Source organism: Rhipicephalus microplus, chromosome 4 (assembly GCF_043290135.1).
Source record: "Rhipicephalus microplus isolate Deutch F79 chromosome 4, USDA_Rmic, whole genome shotgun sequence".
NCBI classification, from domain to species: domain Eukaryota; kingdom Metazoa; phylum Arthropoda; class Arachnida; order Ixodida; family Ixodidae; genus Rhipicephalus; species Rhipicephalus microplus.
The window spans coordinates 213,028,329-213,046,636 of NC_134703.1; the positions used below are offsets into that span (position 1 = coordinate 213,028,329).

An 18,308-nucleotide genomic window follows, 5' to 3' on the forward strand; every position below is an offset into this window, starting at 1 on the left:
GTGCGGGCTTGACCGATGACGAAATCATTAGTCAAGTTACGGAAGATTTCGACTCCAACAACGAGAACGAAGAGTCGTCTCCTACACAGCTAACAAGCTCGGAGTTGACGCGAGCACTTACGACACTATCATCGGTGTACAGCGGCGACGTGATGTTGACTGAAATCGAGGCAGACATGATCGCCGGCAAGCGCCGGCAAAAAAAATAGCCGACTTCTTTGCACCAAAGTGCTGACCTATGAGATAGTGCTGGCCACATCAGATTTTTTTTTTTTTAATACATGAACAGCTCTTTTCAGAGCCACCTAAATGATGCCTTGGCTGAATTGCAACAGGAATCTTGTACTCTGGCCGTTACACTCTCTGTCAGCGAAAAATACCTACGAAAAAAGGTGTGTTTTTACACCATTTGTTTTTCCGGACTGCCCGATTTTCTGGACGTTTTCACGGTCTTTTGAGGGTCCGGGAAATCGGACGTCGACTGTAAACATCCCCAGTTATCTGCTCAGGCACACGTGTGGCCTACCATCACTTTAGGCCTACTGCACGCTTTTAGTAGGTAGCTACCTGAACCCACTGTGCCGCCGATCACTGTCATTTCGTTTTGCCGGACCATGTTCAAGCGCGCACCGCTTTACAGAAACGCAAGCAGCTCGCTGTCACGGAGTTTAGCATTTCGGATTGTGGGCACCGAGAAGCTTTGCTGTATTAGGCCAACACGCGCACCATACAGCGAGCGTAGCACTATTGTTGCCATGCTGCACGCTTTTATTTAGTGACAGCCCAAACGCGCCTCCGTCCACTGCCAGAACTGCTAGAGCATTGCAGAGAGAACAATGCTTGCAGAAAGCTCTTCGTCAGTGCCTTAACCCAGCAGGCTACTCGCTAAATCTATGCATGGCATGAAGCGGAGAGGGTGTACTCTACAGCAAGCGGATTGGCAGTCACTATGTGCACAGAGTGAATGAAGCGCTGCATGCAAATAGCCATGCAATAAAAGGCTTGGCTCTCTGCGACTGTGCCACAATGTAAAAAAGAAAACTGCCTCAATTTTTGCTTAGAAGCATACCACGGAACAACTGTATCACGGACAGCTGATTGTGTCCGTTCTGTAGCTGTACCACACTGCATATCCCGGATCCCACAGCAGTGTTGAAATGCTCATCGACGTCGCCACCGCGTGCTATCAGGCAGTTGTGAGAGTCAGAAACTTTTCTGTACTTTGGCTAAAGGATAGAAATGGCTTTGCAGTGGGCATTTCAGGCAATATTTCCAGTGGCACCAAGTTACTTTCTTTGTTGGCGGCAACGGCGCATGCCAGGAGATGAAAATTTATATTTGGTGGTTAATGCAAAATGACGCCGTTTAGTGCATAGTGACGCCATCGTCCCTGGCAGGTACGTATTACTGAAGTATCACTGTACATCATAAACAGGTATGCACCCCGAAAATTAGCTTAAGGGCGAACGCGGCACTTGGAAGTCGAAAATTGACCCAAAAATCGCATTTTCTCTCTCATCATTTTTGCATTCCCGATGCCCTTCCGCACCTATCAGCAAAGTTTCGCTTCAAGTTATAACCTATAGAGACAGCAACTTCGCACAAGCGGGCCTTTATACTTACAGTGAACTGCCGATTTTTCGGACCCTCTAGGGAGCGAAAAACCGTCCGAAAATTCCGGCAGCCTGAAAAAATGAATGCAAGAAAAAAAACGCATCATTTTACTGATAATTTTCAATGCAAGCAAAAAAAAACGCACCATTTCATTGATATTTCTCGGATCAAGAGGGTCAAGATCGAAGTACCAGACCTCAGGAACTCTGCCAAAGCATCAGTGGGGTGGTTCTGAAAAGAGCCGTTAAAAAAAAATGCATGCAGCCGACAGTGGGTGCTGTCAGCGGGTGCTTGAAAAACTTGTTGATCCTTGTTTGAACGGCGTTCCGCTTGCATGTGATCATATTCGCCTCGATCTGAGCAAGGGTCTTGTCATCACTGTACACCGATGTCCGCGCCATCAATGCTCGCATCAATTCGGCGGTCGTAGGTGGCGCAGGCGTTGGTTTCTCTTTTTCGACATCGGAGTCGTCTGAATCCGCCATAACCTGACTGACTATTTCGGCATCGGTTAGCTCTGCGCAGAAGTCGAGCTCGTTGTAAGCGTCGACAAACCGCTCAAAAGTTATTTCCGTGGGCATGGAAGCACCAGCAGAGTGGAGGTCGTTGATAACATCGTCCATGAAAGGGCACAAGTCAGTCACGCTGTCGCTTTCTTCAGGCAACTCTGCTGCCTCTGTGTCGAGTACGAAGCCCGTGTGGTGAAGGCAGTTGCAAAGCGTTCTTGCATTACTGCCTTCCATGCGTCTGCAAGCATTGCAACGGCAGACCGAAGGTAAATGCTGTAGCCTTTTCCATTTATCGAGCACAGCACCATGCGGTTGAGTATACGTGAACGGTACAAAAGTTTCAGACTACGGATAACGCCTTGGTCCATTGGTTGGAGGATTGCAGTGGTGTTGGGTGGCATGAATTCCAGCTGGATAGCCTTCAAGTTATTGATGTGAACATGAGCAGGGCAGTAGTCAACAAAGAGCAGAACCCGTCTGTTTTGTTGTTCAAACTTTCTGTCCAACCTGCGGACGTAACTCTCGAACAACTGCTGCGTTACCTATGCCTTCTTGTTGGCTTCGTATAACACTGGCAGCGTTGCCCCTTTAAAACACCTCGGGCTTTTGGACTTCCTGATTACTAACAAAGGAAGTTTCTCGCTGCCAGACATGTTGCTGCCGACAAGAACGGTCAGCCGTTCTTTGCTATGCTTGCCACCATGGCATGCATCACCAGCAAAAGCGAGTGTTCTTTCCGGCAGCAGCTTGTAAAGCAAGCCAGTTTCGTCGCAGTTGAAAGTGTTATCAGCAGAGAACTGCTAGAACAAAGACTGGAGTTTTCCACTGCAGTACTGCGCAATAACTGCACTGTGAACAGCACCGCTTTCACCACACAACTTCTTGAACTTGAGGTCATTCCGGTGCTTAAAGTTTCTCAGCCATCCATCACTAAACTTAAAAATGTCCATTAGAAGCGCAAGAGTTTCCCCCTTTTTGTTTCAAGATGCAGCTCGAGACTGGCAACCGCTTGGTAACCATTGAATCAAGCCACACGACGAGAGCGTCCTCAAGCTTTGGATGAACACCTTGGCTTGCATTCATCTTTTGGGCTCCAGACGGTTTTTCGGCCGCTTCCAAGATCTTGTCTTTGTTCCTCAGGAAATCGGAAACCGTTTGCTTGGAAATGCCGAACTCCTTGCTCACGTCAGCCTGCCATCGGCCACTTTTCACTAACTTAATAATGGCGGCTTTCTTCTCCATCGTCAACCGACGGTACTGTTTTCCGCGCTTCGATGCCATCGTTGAGGACGACGAAGGCGAAAGGGGGCCATCGCAGGCAAACGAAATCCTCACGATGTGAACAAAGGAGTTTGCTAATGAGCGTCGAAGCACCTAGGCTTAGCATTGCAGAGCACACTTCACACGATCGCACAACCACGCACTAGGCTAGCCAAACACCATCTGGGCTGCGTAAACAAAACGGCGCAACGACAGGGGACGGTGCCTCGGGTACTCCAGAGGTGGCGCTGGTAAACATCCAAAATAGCCAGCGTGGCCAGACCGAATTGGTGTGTGATGGTTAGTTCTAGTTTGAAGTGGTGAAACGCTTCCCGCACGCGCTGCGCGGGAAGCCAGAGTGGCACGCACGAGCACAAGGGCTAAAGCGAAAAGAACTTGTGCCGAAAAATTTCCGGGTGGATAGTTTCGATTGTCAGCGAAGCACCCTTGCACGATAAACATGGCCAGTGTTAGGAATCTCTGAGGCCATGTGTGTTTCTCCGCTAACGATCAACGAGTCCAAGCAACATATGCCGCCACAGTAGACCGGCGCGCTCATTTATGCAATCGTAATTGCGTGACCTGTGGTGTGACACAGTTGTGGTTTCAACTGGAGGTCAGTGGTGGTGTTTGGCCTTCCGTCGCGTCAAAAAGTCGGTAAATTAGACTCCGGGGTGATCGAGCGTCCGAAATTTCAGACTTCCTTATACATTGATTCTATGGGGCTCTTGGCAGTGCCACGAAGATGTCCGAATTATCGGGCATGTTCGAAAACTCAGGTGTCCGAAAAATAGGCAGTTGACTAAGTGTAAACTAGCCGTACTTCAATTGCCGACGGTAGAGTGTACTAGAACTTTTGAGTGGCGCGACCGAAACGCTTTCCCTTGCTTTCTCCATCCCCAACTTGTGGCGAAAGTAGCGGCGGCGCTGCCATCGCCCAATCTTCCCACTTGGTTTACTCGGCTGGCTCGGCGGCATGGCCGGCATCTCGGTTTTAGTCGCGAAATGACGAAGAAGTAGCGTCTAAACTATTGTTACGCACCAGGTTGCACAACTGGATATCCGCGTGTGCAAAAAAGTCGGAAGTTATCACTTTTTAAGGCCCCAAAAGACGAAGAACGATGACTTCTTTGGGAGCGGAACCTCCATCGGCTTGACAAGCCGCTTGACGCCGATTGTGCTGTGTGCGAGTTACATTTCAAACCGAATTTCATTGTGAGAGACTACGTACATGTTATCAATGGTGTTCAAGTTCGAATTCCTAAGGGAACGCCGACACTTGCCCCTGATGCAGTCTCGACAATCTTGCCCAACCTGCCTGCATATTTGACGCTCAAAACTCCGGCTCCGCGGACCCAAACAAAGCGGCGTCGTCAATGTGTGCCGGCTGAGAATGACAACAGAAAACGGCGACGCATTAGCACTCCTGCACAGCTCCTTGTGAATACCAACGGTGCAACTTCTGCAGATGGCGACGAAGCTGACGAGGCAAGCTCAAGTCCCTCGTCTGACGCGGTTGTCACTCTCGGTGACCTTCGTGGTCTTGTCCTACCATCAAAGTCATGGGCGCTGCACGAGTTTCCTGGATTTGCCGGCGTGTCGTACGTAGCGTGCTCACTGAATCCTAGCACTCGTGAACTTTGCATTCAACGAGCCGTATACTTCACCTTTGCAGACAATAGAATCGTGCAATGTGAAGCATTCGTGCAAAAGAAACTAATCAGCAAGTCCAGTTTAGTAACTATTCGAGAAGCCTCGGATGCTCTGCAGCTTGTTGCAAGCGTCCCACTCTGTTGTGGAGCAGCAGAAACTTCATTTTTGCCACGATCGGACCTTACCCACGGTCTACACGCGTAAATGAAGTCAAGATGAGAAATCTTCTACAGTGTCAAAAGCGCACAGAAGCACTTAAAATTGAGTAGGCAATAAATTGCTACAGTGGCGTAAAAAGGATGTCATTTTTCGTGCATATTTTCTTACACTCTTAATTTTTTGACGGTACACCAACAAGAAAAACAATTTTTCCTAGAAGAGGCTTGTAAGCAAGAGAACGTGCAATTAATGACGCGAAATCTCAAAATAAATCTTTGATCTTGAATCTTTTTGTATTAAACCTGTGATGGTAAATTTAGCAGCATTAGGGATCTCGGTGCATAATTCATCGATCTGAGCCAATTCATTATTGCACTTCGGTGTCCCTTCAAACGATCTTTCGACCATAACATCTTTTTTTTTCTAAATGCAATTTGGAAAGACAACCTTAACTCTGTCGTTCTCTTTGCTTTGCTTTATGTTATCTTTTGTATCTTGGCTCTGTATTTTACGTTTTTTACAATTTACCTAATTGCAAATGTATTGTTTTATAAATATGTAAACCTTGCATTTTATGTTATCAATTATGATTAACATTAGTTACGACTCTGCTTTGCAGTGTTGTTGCGTTTTTCAAACTCTCAAAATCTTCCACTACTATGTCTAACCTAAGACATTCTTTTGCAGTATTACGTATTTGCATTTCTGTGGGTCCTACAACAATGAATCTATTCCCATATTTCAAAACCAAAGGGAGGTTTGGAAAAACTCTGCTGTTCTTTAAATAATATCAATAAAGCCTACTTTTTTGTCGTGTGTGCACGCAGCCACAAGCAACGAGCCTTTTATTTGAGTCCAGCTTTGGTGTTTTACGTGGAATAGACCAAGAGTTCTTCGTTTTGTGTGCAGCATATTCCTTTTTTTTGGGGGGGGGGGGGGCGCTTCCGGTGTGTACCGGCCAGCTTGTTTCTCGTCTAAAATGTGTACACTTTAAAAATTTTTAAAAAAAAACGCTCGTTATAATGTACAATGTGCTATGCTACTTCGGGCTGAAGTGCGGTCAGCAGCAATTTCAACAACAATAACATCAAATAATTACCTTTATTTGCGCGAAAAAGGGGAGGTATGTGACTAAGAAATAAAAGAGGGAGATCATCTTCACACTAGGCGCGACGGAGAGGTACCAACACGTACGCGGAACCACTGCCAGCCATCCGCCCGGGAAGATTGGTCGATGCCAGCGCCACCGCATCATTCCACGCCGAAACGGCCGCTCCTAGGCAGCCGCTCGCGCCACTCAAAAGCTTCTAGTACACTCTACCGACGGCATGCAAACTACGCGCTCTACCAGTGCCACATTCGTCTTGGAAGCATTTTGGTCTTGTTGGAAACTGTTGGAAGCTTTTTTTTTTCTTTTCCAGTAGTTTTCCAGTAGACAACTATGAGCCCCTCGCAAAAGCAAAAAAAGCGAAGTCAAAATCACGCGCAGCACGTGATTTCATTGGTTCCTTCACGCATGTGACTACTATGAGACTTCCCGATTGGCCAGGAAAACTCGCTGGCGGTGTCAGCCGCCATTTTGAAAGGGTATCACCCTTGCGAAGGTGTCGCGACTTGTATCCCTAACGTGCTTGTGCTTCTCGCTATGCCCGGCGGTGCGAAAAAGCTCCGATCACAGTATCATTTTCGCCATTCACGGAAGAAAGGCAGAAAGCCCAATGGTATTGCTACTGTGTCGCGGGAGCAAGCGCCGAAGTTGATTTTTTGATTGATTGATTTGTGGGGTTTAACGTCACAAAACCACTATATGATTATGAGAGACCCCATAGTGGAAGGCTCCGGAAATTTCAACCACCTGGGGTTCTTTAACGTGCCCCCAAATCTGAGCACACGGGCCTACAACATTTCCACCTCCATCGAAAATGCAGCAGCCGCAGCCGAAATTCGAACCCGCGACCTGCGGGTCAGCAGCGGAGTACCTTAGCCACTAGACCACCGCGGCGAGGCGTCAAAGTTGTTTGATAAGGCCATCGTAACCTAAGACGGTTCCTCGTGCGTGCACAGAGTGGACGCTGGCCATCCGTGTACTGAAGATGTTATCAATGGAGGAGTGTGCGAGACGGCTTCCCTGGATAGAGGGCGCTCTGTGATATATGACCGCGCCGATGCTATTGGCAAAGGTGAAGTTCGCGTGAACACGGGCCTCCCTGACAGCGTACGCTATGTTGACTCCAGCCGTGTGCGGGTAGACGCTAATGTGATTAATGCCCATGAAGTTCACGACGCGTGCACCCGCAAGACAACCACAACGCTTGAGAGTCTTTCGTTAGTGTCGGCAACAGCGCGAAAAATTGAGCGCTTTTCGGAGTCAAGTAGTACGGCAGCGAGGCAAGATGCCAGCAAGGCAAGACTCAGAATTCACACGAAAGCCTCCAATTCGTGATTTGTAGTTTGGTACCAAAGGAGCAGCACGTTTCTATTTTTGCTGTGGAAGCTGCTGTTGCAGAACCTGTGCTGTGCTTCAACGCACGCAATGTCAATACATTCGCTGCAATTCTAGAGCAGCTGGACATCACGATATTCAGCACCACATCCCTGAGGGCTAGGGAGAAGGAATGTTATCAGAGTGCAACTTCAAACAAATTGAGAGAAGCGTCCCAAAGTCTGCGAAAGCTGATCAAGAAGAAGAATAAAGATGAGATGCATCCAGATTATGCCCCTGGTGCATTTTAATAAGATTTTATTAGTATTTTTTCAATAAAAGTGTTTGGAAACATTTTTTTCCTTGTTTTCTCAAAACATCAATTTTGGCACATGTGCCAAGCTGGAAGGAAAGTAACTTCTGTTCTAATCGAGCTATCAGCATAATTTTTTTTTTTTTGCGAGAAAGAAAAATGCATCCAGTATGCAGTATGTATATCTTGAAGACATTAAACAGATCAAAAAATTTTTTAACTGGGCGACATGCGTGACGGGTGAAGGTGCATTTTTTTTCCTCTGAACAATGATGTCCTCCAACTCTTGTTAAAATTGACCGAGCAAATTGATTTATAGCATGACTCTTTAAACATCCTACATTGTTTCTACCCTGTCGCCAATGTTTTGGTGCTTCCTGCTTAGATGTTAATAAGGCTGCAAACAAAGGGCCCAGGTTTTACATTGACTGTGAAGTATCTTGGAAACTACTTCACCTATAAAAAAATAATGTTTTTAGAATCTGCATTTGTAAATACACAAACTGCGAAAATTTCATTGAGATCTATACATAAATGAAAAAAGTTGCCCATCAAGAGCAGCCTCCTCCCTTAATCCCACTACTTGGCACCAGTCCCCACTAGGAATCATCAAAATCAGCTTGCCTACGCCTACTGCAGGCCACCAGTCAACTCGGTCCTGTGCTGCTTGCTGTTGCCACCTCAAAATCTCATCTGTCCTACTAACTTTCTGTCTCCCCTTGCCTTCTCTTGAAATCCAGTCTGTGATCCTTAAAGGGGTCCTACAACACTTCATAAGCAGTGCCTGAAAATGCTGCCGATAGGTAGTAGAGGCTCCCAAGAACACGCGAGCAAAATTTATAGCGCAGCATGCGACCTGGAATTCACAATAAAATTATCAAAGTCAGGTAGAAACTGCGTTCTCTTCTCTCGAAAAATGATAGAAGATGCTCAAAGATCACTCGTAGAAGGCCATCTATCAGCCATTGGTTGATTTAAACATGGTGCGCTCGGTCGTTACAGGGAACGCCGCAAAAGGTCGCGACTTGTCCACGCGTGCGCACGTGGTCACACTGAAAAAAAAAAAACACGTATTCGAAGAAAGAAAATTAAAAAGTGCTCACGGTCACAAGGCACACGTGACATATTTTCTTTGTCCCTGCAATCCCTCCCTGCTTAGCTTTCAACTCTTTCATTGGGAAGAGAGAGGAGAGAGACGGCGATTGCAGCATGTGACAAATCTTAATAACTACTTTCGTACTGGAAGGATTCCTAAAATTTTTGCAGCGTTGAATTCTTGAGCCAGAGAGCACTTTTAGTGAATCCATTTCATGGTTACTTGAAAAAGTGTTTCAGGGTTCCTTTAATGACCAGCGGTTATCTTGCCTTTGCGCTACGTGGCCTGCCCATTAACATTTTTTCTTCTTGATTTCGACTATGATGTGCTCAATGCCCGCTGAGTCTCCGATACAATCAGCTCTCTTCTTGTTCTTTAGCGTTACATCTATCATTTTCCTTTCAACTGCTCGCTGCGTCATGCTCAACTTAAGTTGAACCCTCTTTGTAATCCTCCATGTTTCCGCTCTGTAGGTAAGTGCCGGTAAGATACAGCTACTAGGCATATTATGAGATTGGCCATTACTGCCTAAACCTTATGTTTCGCTTAGCGGCGATGTCAAAATTGCACACAAATTTACCAAGGCATTCAAGTTTTTAATCTAAAACCAGAGACAAACGTGGACCACTTCACGAAACATATCTGCAAAGTGATGGTGCCCTAGAGGACAGGTGGCAAGTAAGGAGTGGACTGTGGGAAACACCAGCAAACACTGCATGCCTTGGGCCTTCTCACTAGCATCGCTGTAACAACCTTTCCTACATTAGGCTTCCATCTCTGCAACCCTGAACTTTATTCGGTGCAAGAGATGCTACTCGATATGTAAAGAAGTGAAAATTTAGGGGCTTGATATGCATACACAGGAACACATCCATGGCAATGATTCCAAAAGCAGTGGTGCTTCAACTGGCTTCTCCTGGTGCGTGTGTGCCCTTATGGGACTTACCGTGGAGGGGGAGACACCCTACGCTTACGTTCCCCAGCCAGAGACGCACCCAACAGCCGGGCGGCCGTGAAAAGGGCAGACTGTGTACTGCAGGCGGGGCCGTGGGCATCCTCCTCCCCCCGGGTTGGGCGCCTGGCGCAAGAGGCTGGAAACAGGTGCCATTCATTGGCTAGCCCTCATGCGCAGCATGCACCAAGGAATGTGCCTCGTGTGCTAAACGCATGTGTGTGCATCGTGCCCCTCACATGCGAGAGAAGTCCACTTGGATGGAGTGGTCCACCACCAAGTCCGAGGGGCAGAGTGGATTGATTTTGCGTGGGTCTCCTCCCAGCCGCTGCACCGCATCCCGCATGGCAGCAAAGTCCACTACTGCCGGAACACCCCTGTGACAGAAACACAATTTGACAGCGTCCATTCTCTGGCACACTCAGTTTGACAAAATATGCATGGCCAACTTGATATTAAAGAAATTCACTCAAATGAAAAACTGGATAAATAATGCAACTGTGCAGGCTTGGCCGTCCACACAAACACTGAATAAAAGAGTGGTATAAAAATTCCGTGCATCCCCCACCTCTTGTGGGAATCCGTTTTATGCAAAGCAGCTGGCCAGTGATTGTCTAGGTTGCATTTTTTGGTTTTGATCCACGCATTATAGGGTGCTTTTATCCACGCCTAAAGAGGTGGATCGATGTCCTTTTGCAAGTGTAACAATTATATGCACATCATGGGCTTACCAGGAATATGAACTACACTGGCACTTACGATCATAAGGTAACTTATGGTCTGACGTAACGTCAGAACACCCGTTAGAGCCCAGACGTCAGTCATATCAAATTGAAGTGCACTTTAAGACGTGTTGATGCTAATATCACCCAACTTTTGTTAGTACAGCGGTGGAAATTCCTTTCAGCATTTTGGTGCAGGCAAAATCTGTTTATGGAGCAGTTACTTCTGTGTTTGGAGCACACAAGGGCTTCTTGATGATACACACAGAGGCAAAAAATTTAGCTTTAATTTAGTTTAATATTCTTTGGTTTACACAATTTAACAGAAGCAGCAAGCCCACAAAATAAGCATAAAAAATAAACAAAAGCAGCATCCTATACAGAAACGTAGACATGAAACAGTGAAGGTTATTGCACCAACTAGCCGGCTGCAGCATGAAGTTCTAGCAGTGCGTGCGCACGCTTACTCACATAGGCGTGCGCACGGAAGGTCGAGGGAAAAGTGAGAGGATGGGCGTGCAAAGCCAGCCCCATACATTGATATGATAGGGAGAGGGGCGCTGTGACGTACCTTTATCCTTCACACACCTCTCACACAGCCACACCTTCAAAGCTTGTTACAGTATAACCTCATTATTACGTAAATGCACGTCGAGAAGGCGGCTAATTGCACACTAAACGTAGTACACGTTAATCACCAAGCATCAGTTCTTTACGTGCGCCATCACCGCTGAAGAAGGAATAAATGCAGTGCCACAGCAAATGTTGCCTGAAGTGCCCACTAGAAAGCCATTTCTTTCCCTTTGTCAATTTTCAGCAATGACTGGCACTCTCACACTAAAAATTGACTTTGCCCTGTATGTTGCAAATAAATAAGAACCCTCAATATAAATGCGTGCAGCATCTTTAATAAATGTGACCCATTAGAGGCAATCATTTTAGGATATTGCGCTCACGTAGTTGTGATAACCGAAAACTGGTTACATGACGACGTTGTCACAAAGACCAAGAATCAACTTTCTTACCGTGTCTTACATTTTGACGGACGTACAAGCGGAGGAGGTGCGGCTATCTTGATCAAAGGATACATTCCAGTATCAGGCAGAAAATATAGAATGCATTACTTTAAAGTGCACATTCTAGGACATGTCATTATTGCTGTTTGGCGTATACTGTCCTCCTGACTCGCCTCCGCAGTTCCTTCATGACCTGTGCGAACACATTGCCTCGTTCATCACGACAAAATGTTTCTTTTGGGGGATTTCAATCTTTCAGAGATTCAGTGGGAGCATAGATTTTTTGATAAAGATCCCAATTCAAACGTGGATTGTTTAGGTGACATTGTTTTGTGCACAACTTGCAACAAATCGTCAGTCAACCAACACGTGTTCAGGGCACATCGACGACTGTGCTTGATCTTGTCTTTATTAGCAAAACATTTGATGACTTTTGTGTACCTGTTAAACAAAGAATTTCGAATTATCACTTCGTATATTTTTCTTGTCAAGTAGCAATAATCGATCTTAAAAGGTAACCATCAAAAATTTTTCATGTACCAGAGACGAAAGCGTTTTAGACTACTTAGACTTTTGTAAAAATAATTTTCATTTTAGTGATGTTACTGACCTTGGGACGAGGTTTAGAAACATATGCATGCACTGTATTAATTTCATTACCAATAAAACAAAGAAAACAGCTAACTAAACCCCTGGATAATGCGAGGAGCACTGCAGCTTAAAAGAAAAACTAAGCGCTAAAGGCAACAAAGCGTCTCTCGTAATATTATTCAAATATTACAGCCTAAACTAAATCAGTTCATGTCAAATGCAAAAAAAAAGTGCCGCCATATCCACGAAGTGAATGATGATGAGTGGGCGAAGCTCTGGAGGAAAACCTGGTAAACCATGAATCTTCCTTCCGTACATTTTGCCTACTCGATTTTATTACAATGCTCCCCCTAGCGTACGTCGCCGCACTAAATCGAACGATTGCCTTCCACCAATGACACGTGCCATATGTGACATCATTCCTATTTTATAACATCTCGCATCTTTCATCATCAACTACAAGTACCGCCGTCTAGTTTATAACATCTTGCATCTTTTCATCATCAGCTACAAGTCCCGCCATCTAGTGAGCACTGAAAGAACTGAACGAGAGGTGGCTACATGCAGAAGACGGAGCCGCCATCTAGTGAACACTGCAAGAACTAAACGAGAAAAGGCGACATGGATGGATGGATGCTGGATGGATGCTATGAGCGTCCCCTTTATAACGGGGTGGTGACAAGTATGCCACCAGGCTCGACAAAAAAAAAAAAAAACCTTTTTTTCTTTTTATGTTGGCCTAATGCCTCTACTTCGATAAATTCTATCTTAATGGAAAAAAAGGTAAATTTTCAGCTTAAGTTCTCTGCCATTTACGGCACACTGTCCATATTTTATTTTTCCAATATTTATTTTTGTCCTTTCTCTCTAATTTTCTGCCACCAATACTCTAACCGTCTCTTACTTATTTCAATCGCGGGTGTGTTCAGCTTTCCATTGTTGTCCCTAAAACCCAAGGCTTCCTGTAGGCTCGTGCCCAAACGTACACCTGGGTGGATATCTCCACATTCAATCAGAACATGCTCCGCCGTTTCCTTATCTTTCCCGCAGCATGTGCATTGTTCTTCTTCTTTACTGAATCTTGCTTTATAACTACGCGTTCTAAGGCAACCCGATCTCGCTTCAAACAGTAAAGCGCTTCCCCTTGAATTATCGTAAAATGCCTCCCTCCTTATTTCCTTTTTGCCCTTTCGGTAGTTACTCAAAGCCGGTTTTTTCTCCATAGCTGCCATCCAGTAAATCCTCTCCGCCTCCCTGACTTTTCCCTTAACGCTCTTTGTTGACATACGGCTTACAATACCAGCCGTATACTTACTAGTGAGTCTTCTAGTTCTTTTTCTCCACTGTGTGTCCACGCTCTTCCTATACAAATAACGGAACACCTTCTCTGCCCATCTACTCTCCTTCATATTTCTTAGCCTTTCTTCGAACCTTATTTTGCTCTGCGCTTCCCTCGCCTCAAAACCTGCCCACCCCATATCGCCCTTTACAGCCTCGTTTGTCGTCTTCCCGTGAGCACCCAACGCGAGGCGTCCCACAGTCCTTTGATTTACATCCATTCCCGCTTGCACCTCTGCCCTCATGCACACCACTGAGTTCCCAAAAGTAAGCCCTGGAACCATTACACCCTTCCACAGACCTCGAAGCACCTCATACCTATTGTATCCCCACAACGCTCTGTGCTTCATTATTGCCGCATTCCTCTTTCCTTTTGCTGCCGAGGCTTTTTCCTGTACCTCCATGTATCTATCACTCTCATTTACCCATACTCCAAGGTACTTGTATTCACTTACCCTCGGTATTTCTTGGCCTTGTATGGACACCGTCTGATCACAGGGATCATTGAATACCATCAATCCACACTTCGTTACACTGAATCGTAGTCCAAGAGCTTCACCTTCCCTTCCGCATATATTCGCCAGCTGCTGTATATCATCTCGACTGTCCGCAAATAAGACGATATCGTCCGCATAAAATAAACCTGGAAGCTTCTGCTCAATCATCATGCCGCCCTGTTTGTGTGACAGATTAAAACCAATGTTGCTACCTTCTAGCGCTTTTTCCATACTCACCATGTACAGCATGAATAACAGCGGGGACAAAGGACATCCCTGTCTCAGACCCCTGCTAACCTCAACGTTCTCTTTGCTACGCATTCCTTCCCACTCTATGCAAACTGTATTTTCTCGGTATATCTCCCTCAAAAGCTGTATACAGTCGTCGCCCATGCCCATTCCTTTCAATATATCCCACAAAATTTCCTGATTAACGTTGTCGTATGCCCCAGTGATGTCTAGAAAAGCCACGTACAAGGGCCTATTCTCTAGGAGACATACAGGAGACGGTACCGCCATCTAGTGGACACTGCAAGAACTAAACGAGAGGTGGCTACATACAGGCTACAGGGGACGCACAGCCCACGCCCTAAGGAGCTTCGCCCCTAAAAAAGGTACTTTAGGCATACTCTACCAAACTTTATGCTGGATGCTCTGGAGCAATTTCGGGGGTTCCTGAAGGAAAAAGCAAGACCTATAGACCAAATTGTACACCAAGGCTGCCTAGTAGTGGAGAAACAAAGTATTGCAGAGCATTTCAACAAACATTTTCATTGCATTTTTTCCAGTAAATCTGTCCCGCCATGTTTGAACTTGTTTCACCACCTGATATGATTTCAAAAGCTGGTATAGTCTCTTTGTTAAGTTGAAAACTAAATCAACACCAGGACAAGATTGTATAATAAATGCTTTCCTTCACAGATATGTGGAAAAATTATCTGAATTCACAGTAGTTATTTTTTAGGTACAGTCGAACACAGATATATTGAACTCGAAGGAGATAACGAATTAGTTTGATATATGAAAAATTCGATATTAAAAAAATAGAGGTCCTGAGAACTTACCTATAGCGGATCCTCACCTACAATAGGAGCATTGAAGAATGACAACTAATTTCACATACACGCTGCAGCAGAATGATTTATTTGCATGAAAAAAAATGCCAACCTTGACCTCCTTCTTTGTTTTTGAAATGTTGAAAACACTACTCTCGATCTTGTCACAACTCGCGAACCGCGTCGTCTATGCACTCATTGCCGTCGTTTTCACCAGTTTCCACAAGTTCCGCCGTCTCGAAGCCTGCCTTGCGGAAGCAGTTGACCACTGTGTCCACCTTCACGTCTTGCCGAGCATTTAAGATCTCCGCAGGAGAAAACTTTGTTGAGATTTCCGGCCATTCCGTCGTACACTGCTGAATGTCCTGGCTGCTGACAGCTCTGCTTTCACCAGAAAGGGTTTTGCTAACGTGTTGTAGCATTGCTTAAATTGGTGAAGTCACCCACTGTTGTCGGCAAAGTTGATTCACCGAGTACACCGGCAAACCATTTGGCCTTGGCAATCAGCATCGGGCCATCCACCGGAATGTTTTTCGTGCGCACTTCTAAAAACCAGGCAGTGCCTTTTCTACACTCTCATGACCAGAAACGCGCATATAACAGGCTCCCGGCGTTTGCTGCTCCGCCGTCTTTGCCTTGATATCTGCCTTGTTTTTCAATTAGATACTCAGAGTGCTTTGTGGTATCTTGAAGTCTTCCACAAAAGTCGAACATTTCTCACCCGCCTCAAAATGCTGAATAGCCTTCAACTTTGCCGCGAAGTCAAGGGTCTTGCGCTTCTTGACGCTGGCCACAGCTACACGAGAAGTCAACAATTCAAAGAGTCCACCACGACTTTGCAGACCACGCATGCGAAAGAGAAATGCTGCACATGCGGTGGTAAGTAGACAACGCGACAACTCGAGAGCAACAAGCATGAGAGCAACAAAGCGATCGCCAAGTGATGGCTACCTGCGAGGGCAACAGCAAAAAACACGAGCTGTGATTGGCTGATCTAACCTCGCAAAACAGCAACCAAAAAATAAAAGAAAAGGCGAAAGAAGGAGAATGTCGGCTTTTTCATTCCTGCTCTCTGAGCTGACGCATACGCGGAAAAAGCATGAGAGAGAGAAAGAGAAACGAAAAAAACAAAGCCGTTCCACAAGTTGGAGATTGCGCAGTCTGAGCTCTCTCGTCCTTACTTTTTATCGAGCGTTTCGGGTTTCGCCGGAGGCATGGTGCTGCCCGGAGGTCGCTGGGCGCTTCTGCGAGTGCCAAAAACGCGCCTTCCAACTCACACGTGGAGCCGCGAAAATCGTAGGGGGGGAGGAGAGGGGCAGCGCACTTTTCAGTTCATGCAGCGTTTGATATATTGGAAGGCGGGTAAAAATACTGTTCGATATAAACATTTTCTATACTTTTACGAAGGAATTTCAAGGTAATACATTGCAAGTTTGATATACCCGAAAATTCGATATATGTGGGTTCGACATAACCGTGTTCGACTGTATCATTGTTTTCTGCAATCCTTCCTAGTGACTGGCTTAAGACACGTGTTGTATCTATACCAAAAAAAAAAAACGATGATGCTATATTTTTTACTAATTATCATCCAATTTCTTTAACGTGGTCTTGTTGCAAGCTACTAAAACATGTTATTGCAAAATAAATTAATAAATTTCTTGCTGATAAAAGTCTTTTGTCTGATCACCAGCTGGGCTTTCGTAAAGGCCTGTCAACTGTTACTCAATCAACTACAATCATTCACGAGATCGCACGTGTCATTGACAATACTACACAAATTGATGTAATTTTTTTAGATTTTAGAAAGGCATTGGATCTTGTTTCACACCCTCACCTCATATAAAACTTAAACTGATTCAGCTACCGTCATACTTAATTTAATTACTGCTTACTTAACTAACTGTAAGCAGTTTGCTGAAATTGACAATTTTTCATGTGAGGTTCCTGTAACCTCAGGTGCTCCACAGGGCAGTGTTTTGGGACCTTTAGTATTTTCAATTTATATAAATGACATCACTGATGAAATTAAATCATGCGTGCAGATTAGGCTGTTGATAGACGACCGCATATTGTTCAAGGAAATAGGCTGCAACACAAACTAAACCGCTCTAAATTCAAACCTTCACAACATAACATCGTGGTGTCCAAAGTGGCATATGGAACTAAATACGAACAAATCAGTTTTTATGAAAGTTACAAGAAAACTTAATAAATAATTGTTTCCATACAGAATTGCTTCTACACTTCTCACAGAGGTTCGTGAATGCAAGTAGTTTGGTGTGACAATGACGAACAACTCATCTTGGAATGCCCATGTTTTCAACATTTGCCAGGTAGCTTTCTCAAACTATGTTTTTTAAGACATAAATTAAAACAGGCTCCCCCTATAACTCGCTTGGCTGCATATTACTCATTCATCTGTTCTGAATTAAAGCATGCATGTATCGTGTGGGACCCTTACAGCCAATGTAACATTGATGCTTTAGAAAAAGTCCAACGTAAAGCACCCCGATTCATTTTTTCTAAAAACCGCTCGACCGATTCCCAGACCAGTCTTACGCTAGGTAATAACATTCAAACGTTGCAATTCCGAAGGATTGACAGGATTAATCTTTTTTTTGTAAAACAGCCATTTTCCTGTTAGTCTAGATCCTTTCTTGAAGCCACTTGTATCTCGATGAACGAGACATCATCATGCTGAATCTTTAATGCCGTATCTCTCCGAAAACTAATCTGTTCAAATACTCTGGTTTTTTCCGCGTAGCATAACTAATTGGAATGACTTATCCATAACTAGTTTATGTAGCACTAAAGCTATTTATTCTATTAGTTGCTGAGTATGTCTTTGGTCTTTGCACATTTTTTGTTATTCTCTGCATACAATATTTGGACTTATTGTAATCTTGTGCTTTCGAATCATTTTATAATTTCTGCTTCAACTTGTTCAATTCTCCAATATATTTTTTCATCCTGCCAATGGATGTGTTAAATGTCTAACTTTATTGTTTATTTCATTTTCATTTACATCTGTTTGCATTGTAATTTTCTGTCCCTCCTCCTTGGACCCTTACTGGGTCTTCAGTATCTTGTGAACAAATAAACATATAA

The 18,308-nt window shown here is 44.9% G+C and overlaps 1 protein-coding gene across 2 annotated transcripts in view; it reads right to left on the reverse strand.

Moving 5' to 3' along the window:
- The window catches only part of LOC119172490 (cytoplasmic aconitate hydratase), a 609,523-nt gene that overhangs the window by 502,985 nt on the left and 88,230 nt on the right, over positions 1 to 18,308 (reverse strand). The window contains exons 4-5 of one of the 2 annotated variants that reach the window (XM_037423609.2): positions 10,218 to 10,355; positions 10,022 to 10,117 (exon numbers count right to left, since the gene is read on the reverse strand). In XM_037423609.2, the coding sequence (XP_037279506.2) occupies positions 10,022 to 10,117; positions 10,218 to 10,355 (234 nt within the window). The remainder of the gene's footprint in view (positions 1 to 10,021; positions 10,118 to 10,217; positions 10,356 to 18,308) is intronic. The other variant, XM_037423610.2, reaches the window with a different exon arrangement.